The following is a 14,897-nucleotide window of genomic DNA, read 5'->3' as shown; positions in this document are numbered from 1 at the left end:
AATGAAGAGTAGTAAGGGATAAAGTAGACCTTGCAGGCCTCTAGAACTAGATATTAGGTGTTATGAAGAGGATTGTGTTCCGTCTCTTTTTTTGCATTTTATTTTTTATTTTCTCCTTTTGACAATGGGTTTTCTCCATGAGCCACAGTATGTCATTATCTCTAGGCTTACCTCCTACCTTAGTCTTGTGGTTAGAGATTTAACCAGCTAGCTGTAGTTTATAAAAGGTAATATCAGGGAATGACTTAATTGACCTAGCCTGGGTCATATGCCTTCCCCCATAACCAGGAAACTGGTATTATTGCCAACGAGGAGTGATTAGACATCAAGCACAGATTGCTTAGTAGGTACACAGATAATAGCCATTATTGGTATTTAAAGGCATCAAGTTTGTATTCAAAAGTAGATAAAAATTCCTATGGGTAATAATTTATAATAGAAAATAATTATTTTCATGTTATATATGCTCTTGCCTTTTACCTAACCCATGTTGTCAAAGCCACACTTTTTGACATAGGTTAATGTCAGTAGACAGATTCTTTTTGGTTTGGGTAGTTCTGTTTATGTGCCCATAGTGCTATATTATGACAGTTTTAAACTGAGTCCATTCTGTTCCAAAAGAAGGACTTTGATTTGGATCCATTCAGCATTATAGTCAAATGTTAACAAAAGATACCTCAAGTATGTGCTTATTGTTCTTCTCTCATTTCTTTAAATTTTCCTCTTTCTGTTTATACTTAGATCAAACCCCCATGAAAATTGATATTATTAAATTAAAATTGATAAGTATTATTACTACATTATTAAAATTGGCAAATAATATGGTTAATGTATATTCTTGTTATTTTGTTATACAATAATCTCATTAATGTTTATGCACAGGAAGTTGGGGATAATTTATGAAGCTAATAATTCTTTAATTCCTATTTTAATGAATAACATTAGGGTTTGGCTTCTGATGTTTTACATACTAGATTTACTTAATTTCAGCCAACATTTGTTGAGTTCCTACTGGGCTCTGGGCATTGGGATTGGAAAGAATAAAAACAGATCCCCCAACATGAACTTGGAAACAAATATAATTAGAAAATTTCCCACCTAATGCTGATGTTAAATACTATGTTTTTCACCTTAATAGTGACTTCCTTTGTTTTACATTTAAAGTTTTACTTGAATGTAATTTGCATAGAGAAAGATGATCACAAGTGAGCTTTGATGAGTTCAAAAATTACATACATCCATGAGGCCTGCACTCCAGTGACTAAATAGTAACTACAACAATCTATAACTAAATGCATAATAGTGAGAATATCGGAAAAGGATTTTTTTTCCTCTTCAAGGAAATTTTGCTAATTGCTGTTGGTACTGTTGTTTTTTCCAATAAAGAATGGTTTCTATGACATTCTAACTGAATGCTAGAAATACTGCTGTGTTGAACATGAAAATATTTTCTGGTACTAATTTTTATAGTTAATTATTTGAGTTTTAAGAATGCTGTGGGACAGCCTGCTATTCTAAATGATTTTACCAATTAAAATCTCAAATTTCAAAGAAAATGTAGTAGGATTAAACATTATTTTAAAATATTTCTTTGTAAGTATTGCTTATGATACCAAGACTGATTTTTATTGTGGTTCATGTAATTGTCCTGATACTTGTCAAATTTCCTTCTGTTGACTACAACTAGAATAAAATCTTGATGAATTAATAATTGTTATGAAATTTATATTTGCACTTTCTGTAAAGAAAAATGTTATGAAAAATTAGTGTGAATATGATTAAAACTATTGCAGTAAAGACATCTTTTAAAGTATCTTAAGTGTCTATTCCTAAGTATATAATTGATAACACTTTAACACTTAGCATATATCCTTGTGCACATTACATGCTAATTAGTTGAGATTTGTTATTTAGTTTTTAAGATGTACTCGTTCATTCATAATTCAACTAAAACAAATCTCATCTTTATCAATGTGATTTTTTTCCCTGAATATTTTAAAGGCATATGATTATTTGAAGTGTTTGCATTTTTTAATGCACTAGAGAGTAGCACTGTTTATGTCTTTTAAACATGAGATGATGTATCATTTGTTCATTTTGAGACTTTTAGAGGAAAAAAAGATTGGTTTTATTTTAAAACAGGTGATGGCATTTCTGGGAATATTAAAATTATCAGCAGTTAAGAAAATCAGCGGTAACTTTTATGTTATTTAAATTCTGTTATCCACCAAGGATCTCTGTTGCTATACCTCATGACTAATAACATAAAAGGTAGTTTCTTTCTTTCTTTCATTTTAAAATATTTTTAGTTGTAAAAGAACACAATACATTTATTTATTTGTTTATTTATTTATTTATTTATTTATTTATTTATTTATTTATTTATTTATTTATGTGGTGCCTGGGGTTCAAACCCAGTGCCTTGCACATGCTAGGCAAGAGCTCTACCAGTGAGCTACAACTCCAGCCTGTCCCCCTGTTTTCTTTTTAATTTTTCAAAATCTTAGGACTTGGTGGAGTGATTGAAAAAGAGAGACATGATTTCTTTATAATAAAGTGTTTATTATATAAAGGAACTTTGATATCATATGTAAATTTTTATTCTTTTAAAGGAAGGTGCGTCTGCCCGTAAGACTCAGACTCCTGCAGCACAGCCAGTACCAAGACCAGGTAAAAATATGAAACTGGTTTTTGTTATTTTCCAGAAACTGAACTTTTACCAAGGATACATTGGAAGATCTTTTTTCTTCAAGTTGCATATCAGTATTACTAAAGCAGATCTCAAAACTATAATAATATACATATGATGCTTGCTAACTTTGATCAGCATCTTTAATAAATCTTTCTATTCTTAGCATAGAAACATAAAGAAACTAAAATAAAAAGTGTGCTAAATTGTTTATTTCCCAGCTCAACTGGATTTTATAATACTCTTTACTGGAGTGATACTTTACCCAATTTGATTTAAAGATTATTGATAAAATAGTATGTAACAATAAAATAGGTTTTATAGCATCATACTTTTAAAGTTACACCATAAGAATATTTATCTGAATAAATAGGTATAGTTGAAGAGTTTAAAATCATTTAAAAATGTTTTAAATGTCGATGTATATTCCTTGTCGCACCAGTTCTCTTTCCTAAGTTCATGGTAGTATGTGCAAATGTGATGGGTTTTTTTTTCCCCTATAGAAGCACAGCATCATAATTTCAATAGACTCGTGCAGCTTTGATGTTTAGAATTTCAGATATCTGTTATTGAGCACAAAAAGTTCTGTAAGCATTTAAAAAATGTTAAATAAAGATAGCATTGAAGTTATCATTTCTCCTTTTCATAATATCTAAAAAAATAGTCTTTATAGATGCATGTAGGTACCAATATTGTATCATTATAAGTGTTTTGGTTTTTGAAAAATATTTTTTATATTTAGCATAACTTTAGTGATAGCCTATACCTCCTTCCTCTTTAACCTCACTCAGTATGTCGAAAGTGACAATAAAGAAAATGGAAAGTATTGGGAAGACATAGGCAAGAATTTTACTAGGTGATATTTCTCATAAATTCGGCAGTTCTAGCAGTGCAGACTTGGTATCTTTGTATCCATTGTACTTTTCCACATGAGCATATTCTAAAATTATGTATATTTTAGACATAAATATTTCTGCATATGCTTCAGAACTATGGTATTAAGATTACATGAGACATATTGAAATTATTTTGCAGGCATTTTCACTGTGTCTTTCATACTCTTTTTAGATGACTAGACTCTGTGGTCTCTCCATATCTATCTGTGTGTCTGTCTCTTTCACTCAAACATACACATATTATGATAGTGGGTTGCTTGAGTCTCTCATACCTTTTATTTTGAGGAGAGGAGTGGTCTATCAGCCTTGTTATAGATATAGTTGGATGTAATTTATTTCAGGTGACAGTACTATTTTTAAGTAGAGATGGCCACACCAAAAACCATTGTGTGAGTGTAAGGAAGAGCAGTTAAATTCAATAGATGATATTAAAATGCCTTCCATGTATTAAGCTCTTTGCCAGAAACTAGGTAGGAAAGGCCTAAAGGAACTCTTTTCAGGAAGGAAGAAAAAGTGAAGGAAAAGAGATGAATGAGTGGAACACTACCTATTAAGTATAAAAACATTGTGGAAGCAATTGAGTCATAGACACAGAATTGTTTTTCTGTAGAAGGGTGGGATAGGGCGTCGTGGTTTGTCATTCTAGGGAAGATCACATGAGAAATTCAGGAATTCTGTAAAAGGTAGAGAATCACTACCTGAGGATTCTTATCCAGATGGTGTTATGTAATTTAAAATTGTCTCCAACCCATCTACTTGGGGACACTGAAGAAGAATTGAAAGTCAGGCCAGCCTCAAAAACTTACTAAGACCCTGTCTCAAAACAGAATTTTAAAAGGGACTGCAGATATGGCTCAGTGATGGAGTGTCTCTGTCTTCAATCCCTAGCACCATCAAAGTAAATAAATAAAATTGTCTCCACTTCACATTTTCTCAAAGTCAGCATACGTAAGAGAGGAGTAGGGGAAGACATTCTGTTCAAATGTGTGTGATAAAATGAAGTTCATGGAACTGGGTTTTCAAATGATCTTGAGGAAAATCATGTAAAATAAGAGGTTCTAAGTCTTTTCAACTCTTAATATTCATCATGCTTTTTCACTTGGTCTACCAAAGTGCAGTGGAAATTTAATCGATGGAACTTAATCTGAACTGTCTCATAATATTTCAGGTATTCCTGTGCCTATCCATGTGAACCCTCTTCTTCCTTTCATTTACTCTTGATGTCATCTATCTGTGTACAATTCTTATCTACCATTCTAAAAGAAATTAATCTTTAGCATTAGTCTATCTATAAGAAGTTATTTGAATGGATGTTAGCAAGGTGAAATCTTTATTTGTCCTGATTATTTTTGTGAGTTTTTTTGTTTTGTTGAAGAAATGTTAAGTTCATTTGCTTATGGAGTGCTGCTCAGTTTTGAAGGGATATTGTTTAATGTTTGATATGTTCACTTGTCTGTTGAAAAAAAAAAAAAAATGAACACCCAAAACATATCTGGCAGTGTAATTTGCAGCAGTAGATGAGGGATTATAGAATTACATTATTTTCATTAGGTAGAGTTTGAATCTTTTCACAATGTGGGACTGAGCCACCAATTATTTGGTTAAATGAAGCACCTCAAGCATGGAGTTCCATTTTTGAACATTTCAGATTTTTAATTTATTTTTCTGTCAAATATGTACTTAATTCTATTCACCTTACTAGTATTCCAGGCAAAGCATACAATCCATATTTCTAACTTTCTTTATTTCTAATTCTTAGATGTTCTGAGGTGAGTAGATTGCCTGTATATTTTATATAATTTCGATTCATTCACCCAGTTATAGCCCAGGTGCTGGTTGGAGTACTTCTACACTCATTCTGTAGTTTTAAATGTATGTGCTGATGATTTCCAAATTTGTATCTTCAACTAGACATCTCTTTTTACCTCCGGTAACTTATAGTAACTCTCTGTTCTATGTTTGGATATACCATAGGCATCTTAAAACTATTTAAATTTTTTTTTTATTTTTTTAGTTGTCAGTGGATCTTTTATTTTATTTATTTATTTATGTATGTTTTTATTTATAGGCCAGGCTGACGATCAAACCCCCAGGGTTTTACACATGCCAGGCAAGCGCTCTGAGCCACATCTCTAGGCCCCTTAAAACTGTTAATAGATTTTCCTTGATTTTTTTCCCCCCAAGATCTTATTCTACACTTTCCTGCTTATTCTTATTTTAAATAAGTGTCAGCACTATCAACTCTTGTTTCTTAAGACAAAACTTGGGTGTTGTTATTTATTGTTCACTTTTCCTTACCCCTTTCCTAATCTGATAGTGTATTCTTGTCATATTTATCTACAAATTTCTACGGATCTCTACTTCATCTGTTTTTCTTTACCCTTACTACTGCAACTCAAGATCCTCATTTCTCTGGAGCAGTGTATCTTAAATTGTCTAGTGTTAATTTGTAACCTTTTTATTTCTGGGCCTCAATAGGATGCATATAGAAATTAAGGGTAGAATACTGTCATAGCATCTGAGCGCATGTTCATCTTCTTAGTAATTCATTGTTGCTGCACTTTTTGTTTTTCACTCAAACTTAGGTTGATTGACATTTTAAAATGAAAATTTGTCCTTAAATCACATGTAATTTGAGAAATACCCAAATTGTAGATTATTGCAATAGTCCTAACTGAGCTTTCTTTCGTACTTGTGCCCCTTTGATCCGTTGCCTGGATCTATTATTTTTCCTTTGCAGAAGGTGTGACATGAAAGTCAAATCACATAATTTTCTGTCTTAAAAGTAATAGGAGTTTACAAAGGCACTTAAATACAAAGTTATCCAGGCACTGGTGGCACATACCTCTAGTCCCTGTGACTTATGGGAGGTGAGAGGATGACTTGAGCCAAGAGTTTGAGACCAGTCTGGACAGCATAGTGAGACCCCATTTCAAAAAATGAAAAATAAGATAAATACAAATTAAATATTACCCAAAAGTTTCTACATGAATTGGTTCCTCAGTAGGTATTGAGCTTCATCTTTTGCTGTTCTTTCTTTGTGGTCTACACATTTTCCTTGTTTCATTTCCTTAAGCCCAGTAGCTTTTTCCTGCCTTTGACATTTTGCAGACATTCTTATGGACAGTTCTTTGCAAGTTGGCTCATTTTCATCCTTCAAATTTCATTTGAAATTTAGTTGCTTTCTTTTAAGAGGCCTTTTCTAAGCATTCTAGGACACTTTTCTGCCAGTACATGTGTTTTGTTCCTTCATGTTCCTTTTGTGTTTGAATTTGTGTATTTGTGATCTGGCTTCCCTATTCTCCTGAAAAGCTCTTTGAGGACAAGCCTTATTTCTCTTTTATTTGCCATTTAATAACTTAGTAGAATGCCTTTTACTTAGACTCTGAATAAAACTTTAAGTGAAGAATGTAATAGTTTGAAATCAAACAAAGTGACAGTGGTAATTTTTCTTACGATTTTTCTTGACTGGGATATTGGCAGTTATTGCATTTGCTTAAGTACTGGAGTAGAAGCAGCAGCAGTTATCACCAGCTTTAGCTGCTCAGTTCACTAAATGGTGAATATATACTGTGAAGAACTAAGGACTTATCATGTTATTATTTTTTAAAATTCTCATCAGGATGTAGAACTTGTACTCTGTTTTTACAGTTGAGGACACTGAGACTGAGCATAGTTAATCAACTTACCAGGTTAATTTGCCTAGGCAGTGGGAAGGGATACCAATGTATATCATCTGAATACAGGCCTAATCATTCTGCCATGCAAAACTACTTTGTTATTCCACACCCCCGCATCTTTGAAATCAAACTTATCAGCATAAGTATCACAATGTCCCTGGTTTGGTCATTAATTACTAGGGAACCTGTTAATAAATAGTCTTTTGTGACTGTTTTTACATAATCTTTAAACTTTATTTTTAGTGTGTGATTGTTTTATATTTTACCTTTTTCTTATGTTTAGTCTTCTCATCCTTTATTTTAGTACATATTTTCCTAAATTTTTGAATTCATTCACCCCTCCCAGAAGAAAAAAAGGAAAGTTTAAAAAAAAAAAAAAAAAAGAAAGAAAGAAATCTGTGGCTGAAATGACATTGGCTTTTGTTCTTTGCTCCTCCTTTCCCCCCTACCTTGCCTTCCATGCCACTCCTTGTCATTCCCTTAAGTTACACACCTTAGTATCTTTCTCCTGTTTACCCATTCATCTGTTTATCTTGGCATTCCTTTATCCCCCAGCAGATATAAACTGAGATTATATTATATACCAGATGATACTAACTAATCAATTTATTTGTAAACTCTCATTCTGAAAATAATTTAAGACAGTTTTACTGTTTTTTACTCAGTGGGAAGAAAGATGTGATGATGATAAATATGTGTCTGAGCTTCTATTTGTGGGTGGAAAGACCATTCTACTGAATTTTGTAATATTACAATGAAATCTCCATACAGAAGAGTATGAACAATTAGCTAAAATGTTTATTTTGTATGATTCCCTTTAAAGGTAGAATCTGTAAGAACTGACATCGAATTAGATTTTTTTCCCTGCCTCCACCCATCACTTAATTCCAGTGTCTAGAAACAGTAGTTTCAGAATTGATAAACCATATTACCGTAACAACTTCATCAGCTAGATTATAGTTCTTAGGTATAGTTCTTTTTACCTCGTTTTATATACTTTGCTTATTTCTAATTTTACTTACCTACTCTGAGTGAGCTTGCTTTATACAATTGCAATACATGTAGAAACTATTGTCACATTCTGAGTCCATCTGAGATCTCACTAACCTAAATGATTTTTTTTTTTTTTTTTTTTTTTTTTTTGGTGCTGAGGATTTGAACCCAGGGCCTTGTGCTTATAAGGCAAGCACTCTACCAACTGAGCTATATCCCCAGCCCCTAAATGATTTTTTTTAAAAATTTGCATACATTATATACAAAGCATTTTGTGCTAATAGTTCTGTGGTCTTTACAGGTGCTTATTGTCTTGTGTTCCCCATTATAGAGTCATACAGAATGAATTAGAATAGTAAACCTTCTAAATTATTGTTTTTGTGATTTTGGAAAAAAAAAAAAAAAAACCTGGTCTAGTATGTGGCACATAGAAAACAACTGATAAAATTTATTATGGATAAATACTGAAAATTGAACATGCAGCACTTTAAAAAAAAATTTTTTTTTTTTACAGACTGCATTTTGATTCATTGTACATAAATTGGGTACAACTTTTCATTTCTATGGTTGTACACAATGTAGATTTACACCATTTGTGTAGTCATACATGTACATAGGGTAATAATGCATGCAGCACTTTTAGTCACAAATATTCACCTTGTATTAAGTTGTTATGTCTTAAATACTTCTATATATTTTAAAGTCTGTTAACATATGAATAGCAAAAGGATATGTATATATTTGTTTTTATAACATAATCATAATTACTAACAGGTAATTTCTAGATAATATAGACCTTCAAATATGCTTGTTTTTAAAGCTCTTTTCCTCTCAATAAAAATCAAAAAACGATTTTAAAAAGAAAAAAAATATAAGAAATATTTTAGATCTTAACTCTCAACAATTCCTTTCTCTTTCATTCAAATTACTTACGCGTATTACTTTGGTACTCAGACAGACCCTTTTCCACAGTGTTACATGTAGTAATATCTTTACACTTATAACATGGCTAATAATTATCAAATTATTTCTTTGCTTACCAACTTGAACATCCATGAACATATTACATTACTTTTCTTGTGACTGCACATTGTTGAGTAATGTTAAGGCATGTCAATATTTTTATGAAGCAGGGAAATAACACTATTTAAGGAGATGTTTTATAGTTTTTTATTTTATATGTGAATATAAATAATATTTACTACAAATAATATTTAGACCTTCTTTGAATTTGAAAATAAGAATATAGTTTTTATAAAACTCAATTGTGATTTTTTTCCCCTCTTCTTATAGTTTCTCAAGCAAGACCTCCCCCAAATCAGAAGAAAGGTGAGATTATATATAATATGATTTTAAATTTACTTTAAAAAATAAATGTGTTTGAAACTAGGTTGCAAATCCAGGACTAATAATACTTGTGCAGCTATATCAAATTATGTGTGGTTGGTATCATTTCTTATTAGTCAGTGCTTAAACTATAGTGGTGTGATTAAACATTTTTATTCTTGTTGACTTGAAATATGTATATGTTTGTATATACACATACGTATATTTTGGTACTAAGGGAAGGTGCTATACCAATGAACCACATCCCTAGGCTTAATATATTTTTTTTAGCTCAAAAGAATTAAAATTGTACATTAATTGACTTTTAATTTTTAGTAAAGTAAGTATAATTCCTTTTAATAAACAACAACAATAATGTATTTATTACCTTTAAAATTGTGTCCTTCCAGGATCTCGAACACCCATCATTATAATTCCTGCAGCTACCACCTCTTTAATAACCATGCTTAATGCAAAAGACCTTCTACAAGATCTGAAGTAAGTAATTTTTAAAGAAAATGTTTTCATAGGATATTGAGATGTGATAGTTACTGATTCATTATTATTTGGAGAAAACAAAAACAGAATTTTACCTGATAGCTAAAGTATTTTTTTTCAAGTATAATTTTTGTATCTGCATCCTTTAGAGAAAGTTAAAGAAATGCTGGCTGAAGTCCTAATGAAAAGGATACTATTGTATTAATTCTTAAAATGAATTAGGTTGTTTTGTTTTGTTTTTGGCGCAGTTCTGGGGATTGAACCTGGGACCTTGTTCAAACTTCACTCCCATCCCAAATTATGTTGTTTTGATTTTTCCCTGAAGATCTTAAAATGTTTCCAAAGCAGATGAAGGTTCTTTCAGTATATTAATTATATAGTTGAAGGAGGCAGGCAAGTGGGGGAGCATAGTTGTTTAACCTAGATAGCAGTAAAAGTTGAGTGAAAATGAAAAAGGAAACATAATAATAAAGATGAAAGAAGTGAAAATGAAACAAACATACACCCTATGTTAAAATTTACAAATGCTTATTAACTTGGAAATTTTAATGTCTTTTCCCTATTTCCTTTTAAAAATGACCATAGTCATAATTGTACTCAGTTTGTCCTAATAAAACTGTGTCAGTCAGCTTTTTATTGCTCTGACAGGAAGAAAAGTTTATTTTGGCTTATATAGTTTCAGTGGTCTCAGTCCATGTTTGGCCACATTGCTCTAGGCCCAGGGTCAGGCAGAACACTATGGCAGAAGGACATGAAAGAGGAAAGCTGCTAGGCTCATGGCTACTGGAAAACAGAAAGAGAGCTCAAGAATTCTTCTGTCAGAGTACTTTTTGTCATAGGGAGAAAAAAGATAGAAGAGCTCAAAATATATAATAATATTTTAGGGGGATAAGAGAGTTTATCACTAGTTGGAAAGGGGGGTTAACTATATTCTGCTATAACATTTTCATGGTGTTTGGTACTTTCTTACGGTATTTAATGAAATGAAAGTTGTCAAATTATCCAATTGTGTTATGTACCCAAATCATTTAATTTTGATATTTGTTATGAATTTGAGCTGTTACTCACTAATCTTAACATGACTGTATTTGAGGAAATTCCTGGTTGAAAGTATGCTCTTCCAGGGATTTTGTGATTCTTTTTGCTAGATGCTTCAAGAAATACCCAAAGATTTAGTTTTTTTTTTTTTTTTTTTTTTTTTTTTTTTTTTGTTAAATTCTCAACTTGAGAATTTCTGATTTACCGGGTCAGTATAAATTCAAATTCAGATCAATTCTGAGTGACATGCGGTTGGCCCACAAATCATCTAGGAGTTCTTTTTCTTCCCCTATAAAAGAGTCAGATCAAGATAGATATGCTTCTTTGACATTTGATTGAAAACTGTCCCGTGCCCCCCAATTGATAATGTGACTTTTCGTAGGTTCCAGTTTCTCTGTCCCTGTAAGTGTGGTAAAACCAAAACACATATAGTTTGTCTGCAACACCAGTACACTGGATGGGTTTCAGTGTTTCTTCTTAGAGATGATGATTTTCTTTCTAGCTCAGCTATTTTGCATTTCATATATTTGTTATATTTCATCTAGCATTTCTGGGTGTTGATAAAGTGGTGGGTTTTATACCATCATAATTGGAACTGGAAGTTTATAAGATATATATTTTTTCTTTTTTTTTGGTGCTGGGGAATCGAACCCAGGGCCCTGTGCTTGTAAGGCAAGCACTCTACCAACTGAGCTGTCTCCCCAGCCCTATAAGATATATTTAATCTATTTTAGATACTGTTATTAGCCTGCTAAATGTACATTAATTTGTTACAGCAACAACAAATTTAATTCATGCTTCTTCATTGTTTGAGTTGTATGTAAGAATTAAAAGTGCAAAGTATTTCATAAAATATTTACCATTTAGCTATAAATATGTTTTTCTTTGGGTTTGGGGTACACTCAGCATTAGAAACGATTAATATCAGTTTTGCTGATACCTCAGCTAAGAGGTTCAGATGTAATCTAGTGATAACTTGCTTGGGGGATTGCTGCATATATTGGGAACAAACGTCTGTAGAGCAGTATAACTAGAGTGAATTATTATGTAGACAAATACACCACAGACCTAACCTTCTAGGTGCTCACATGATTGTGGTGCTATGGGTTATGAGTCATTCATTTCAACTGATAAAATAGAATTTGTTCTAGCACTTGGTATAAACACCAGTTTCAATGCCATATTTTTCAAGGTATAGTGAAAAATATAATGCACTTTGATATTTTACAACTATGAATCACATCTTGAAGATAAGTTTAGAATCAAATCAGACCTCAACAGTTAGCAACCTTTAGAAGTTTTATGTAGCACATCTCACAATTTGTATTAGTGACAACACACATGATAGTGCTTTTTCTTGATTAGATAGTTGAAATTTATTATTTTCCACAATTTGGGATCTAAAAAGGATGCAGAATACATCTAATTTGACACACTTTTATTCCTGGTTTAAAATACTGAGAGGTGAAAGAACCTTAAAGGCTATTTGGCCTTCATTTAATTCTGTCAGTTACTTGCAAAGTAGAAATAAAACTAGGTCACCTGAACACCATTTTAACAGTCTTGCCCTTTGGACGGTGGAGGCTCCTAATAAACATTTACATTAAGAAATTGAATTTATTTTGGTCCTTATAGTTACGTGATAAACATCAAAAACAAGACAAAAACTTTTCTACAAACTTTAAGCCCTAACTTCCATGTTATAATAATGAAAATATTTTGTAATCTGAAATGTCTTACGTTGACAGTTTTGTATGGAAAATCCTTATTCAACAACATAAATAATACCCAAAAGAATATAGATTCTCTGACTTCTTTCTCAGTAGAGTAATAATGATAACTATTTAAGGAGGAAAATAAAAGCAACTTCCTCTCCAAGAAGAAACTATCATCTGTCTCTGAAATAACTTAGGACTGATTAAAAGAAACCAAATAAATTACTATTAGAATTCAGTTTTCAAAAGTGCCTTCAATTTAGATAATGTTCTTTATAAAATATAGGTAGCTTGGCACATACAAGTATATCTGTCTATACATGATTTTATTTAAGTTTTAAATTTGTTCTTGTTAATGATTTCAAGGCTGGGGATTGAACCCAGGCTATTTCACACAAACCAGGTAAGCAGTCTTCTCTTGAACCGTATCCCTAACTCACTCACTGTCTAGCTTTTTTAAAGATACTTTTGAATGATAATTTTTAATAAACTTTTTTTCATTAACAATATGGAATGAAGTAATGAAATGTATTAGGTTTTTAGAATAATAAAGTTTTAGTAGTTGTGGATCTTTTGAATGGACCATCTATTGAGATTACTCAAATAATCTACAACTGGGTGAAAAAGAAGTATGATTTTGTTCTAACTCTTGAAATAAATTTGATAATATAATGGAAACACATGCAAAATGGATTGCATTAACTGCTTTAAAAAATGTTTAGTGTTTGTGTGAGCATTCATGTCTCCTTTCCACCTTCTAATATAGCAAAAGTAATTTTTCGTCATTTATAATCTGTGAAATAAGATATGTATCTGTTTTCCTTTTGGTGACAATTTCCGTGTCTTACTGATGTATTTTGAGTTTTTCAAACTAAATTTTGAGTTCTTCATAGAAAAGAGCTTGTTATTCTATTCACATTGTTTTAAACAGTGTTGCCTAGAAATGGATATTAAGTCAATGTTTGAGGAAAGAGAAAGGGAGTAGGGAACACAGTGAGAAAACTAGAGAATGGGGGACTTATGTATCTGAAAGTTAGCATTTGTGTGTGAATTTTTTTTTAAATTGCCAGTATTTAATGTGTCTATATTATTACATTCTTTTTTTGCATAGTCAAAGCTACACCTGGAACTTGACTTAGGTTCCCATGAAGCTTCATTACATTTAATATTGAGTGTTTCGTTTGTTTGTTTTGTTTATTTGGTCCTGGGATTGAAACCAGGGACACTTCACCACAGAGCTACATCCTCAGCCCTTTTTATATTTTTTATTTAGAAACAGGGTTTCACTGACTTGCATAGGACCTTGCTAAGATGCTGAGGCTAGCTTTGTACTTGTGATCCTCCTTCCTCAATCTCCCAAACTGCTGGGATTACAGCACTGTACCTGGCTTATATTGAGTGTTTTACACCTTAATTATTATTATTTTTTTTTTATCAGGTGATATTTAAAGGTCCTTTGAACTAATTTTTATGATGTGAAAATTTGGCATTATCCAATTTTCACAGTTTTTAATAATTGACAACTCTTCTTATTTTTTTATGAATATATTTGGCTGTTTGAAAAATGTTACAAATTCTGTCCTAAGTTCTTCATTCTCCACCTTTTCAGTGTTCATCTTAATGTATTACAAATCTAATATTTCTAGTACAGAGAAATTATAAAGAAAACTTTAGTGTCTTTTTCTTTGTTACCTTACTACAGAGAAGCCAGACAATTAAACAGACCACATTTTTAGGATAGATCATGCCTAATTTTTCTTCCAAGTTTAAATCACTCCCTTCATTGTTTAACACCTCATTGCAACTGACATCTTCCCTACCGTTTGAGTCAGCTGGAGGCTTTGCTATGTAATTAATGCATAATTGAAACCTCCTCCACACAATTATAGTGCTGGCTGTAACCCATAGTTCAACTTGGCATAGATTCTATTTGGTTTTATGTAAAATTGAGGATTCTTCAATTTTCTAACCCATCAATAAATAAATGAAACAAAAAATAAAAGCTTAACCTTTAACATCCTAAATAGTAAAGGTCATCTTATGGAAATATTAAAAGATGCAT

At 31.7% G+C, this 14,897-nt stretch overlaps 1 protein-coding gene across 2 annotated transcripts in view; it reads left to right on the top strand.

The window, feature by feature from the left end:
* The window catches only part of CDC73 (cell division cycle 73), a 125,848-nt gene that overhangs the window by 90,524 nt on the left and 20,427 nt on the right, over positions 1 to 14,897 (top strand). For both annotated transcript variants that reach the window (XM_079107077.1, XM_079107078.1), the window contains exons 11-13: positions 2,613 to 2,670; positions 9,552 to 9,587; positions 9,995 to 10,082. In XM_079107077.1, coding sequence (XP_078963203.1) covers positions 2,613 to 2,670; positions 9,552 to 9,587; positions 9,995 to 10,082 — 182 coding nt within the window. The remainder of the gene's footprint in view (positions 1 to 2,612; positions 2,671 to 9,551; positions 9,588 to 9,994; positions 10,083 to 14,897) is intronic.

This window comes from Sciurus vulgaris (assembly GCF_902686455.1).
Source record: "Sciurus vulgaris genome assembly, chromosome: 12".
In the NCBI taxonomy this organism is placed as follows: Eukaryota; Metazoa; Chordata; class Mammalia; order Rodentia; family Sciuridae; genus Sciurus; species Sciurus vulgaris.
Note: the sequence above shows the minus strand (reverse complement) of the source record. Positions and strands in the feature narration are given on the sequence as shown.